Source organism: Microtus ochrogaster, assembly GCF_000317375.1.
Source record: "Microtus ochrogaster isolate Prairie Vole_2 chromosome 14 unlocalized genomic scaffold, MicOch1.0 chr14_random_1, whole genome shotgun sequence".
NCBI lineage: Eukaryota > Metazoa > Chordata > Mammalia > Rodentia > Cricetidae > Microtus > Microtus ochrogaster.
This window is the reverse complement of record NW_004949096.1, coordinates 27,250,597-27,251,441: the sequence shown is the minus strand read 5'-3', so window position 1 is coordinate 27,251,441 and position 845 is coordinate 27,250,597. Positions and strand designations below refer to the sequence as shown.

Genomic DNA, 845 nt, shown 5'->3' with positions numbered 1-845 from the left:
CCCACCCCCAGCTCCCCTTATGGCTCTGGGCCCTGGCGCAGCACGGGTGCTGGAAAGATCAAACCCCGAGTCCCCGGCGAATCGTGGTCCCTTGGCTGGTCCGGTTGTGCGTTACCCGCTCCCGGGGTGAGCTGGCGACCGCTGAGGTGTGTGGGGGCGTTCGCTCGCGTAGGGGTCACTCCGGAGGGCTCCGGAGCCGGTCCTGCCGCAAAGTCCAGCCTGTGGGTTGGGGGCCGAAGATTCCCGACCGCCCCCAACGCGGAGAGGCTCAACGACTCCGGGGCGCCGCGGCCGCTTCCTCTTCGTCCTCATCCGGCCCCCGCGGCCGCTCGAGAGGCCCGACTAGCGGGTTGTCTGCAGCGGGTTCCGGGGGCGCCGGCCTCTCCGCCTGCAGTGGGGGAGCGTCGCGTGGCGCCTCGCTGTGGGACGACCTGGTGGTGTTGGACCCCGCCGCCGCCCCCGAAGTCCCAGACGGGCCGGTGGCGTTGGAGACGCTGTGGGACGGGCCGGCGGCTCCCCCCGAGGTCCCGGCGCCCACCGGCTGCCAGATGAGGCTGTAGTAGACGGCCAGTACGATGGCGGCCAGCGACACGGAGAGCACGTAGGCGAACACCGTGGCGAGCCGGACCCACTTCTTGTTGGTCTTGGCCGCCATCTTCGCCTTCTTGTCCCCGGTATAGGTGGCCGGCTTGCCCCGCTCGGCCGGGGCCGCGTCGCGCTCCTTCATGGGGGGGCCCCGGCCTTTGCCCCGGTGCTCCACGGCCCCGGCTGGAGGGGGCCTGACGGCCTGCGAGGACTGGGCAGGGGGCGTCTCGGCGCCCTAGCTTCTCGGCGGCCCCGCGCTC

General features: G+C 72.8%; 1 protein-coding gene across 1 annotated transcript; it reads right to left on the bottom strand.

Annotated features, from left to right (window-relative positions):
• On the bottom strand, nucleotides 1-839 carry Inafm2 (InaF motif containing 2). Its single transcript, XM_013352574.2, has one exon. The coding sequence runs from the start codon at nucleotides 725-727 to the stop codon at nucleotides 269-271; it is 459 nt and encodes a 152-aa protein (XP_013208028.1). The 5' UTR covers nucleotides 728-839; the 3' UTR covers nucleotides 1-268.
• Nucleotides 840-845: the final 6 nt, after the last annotated feature.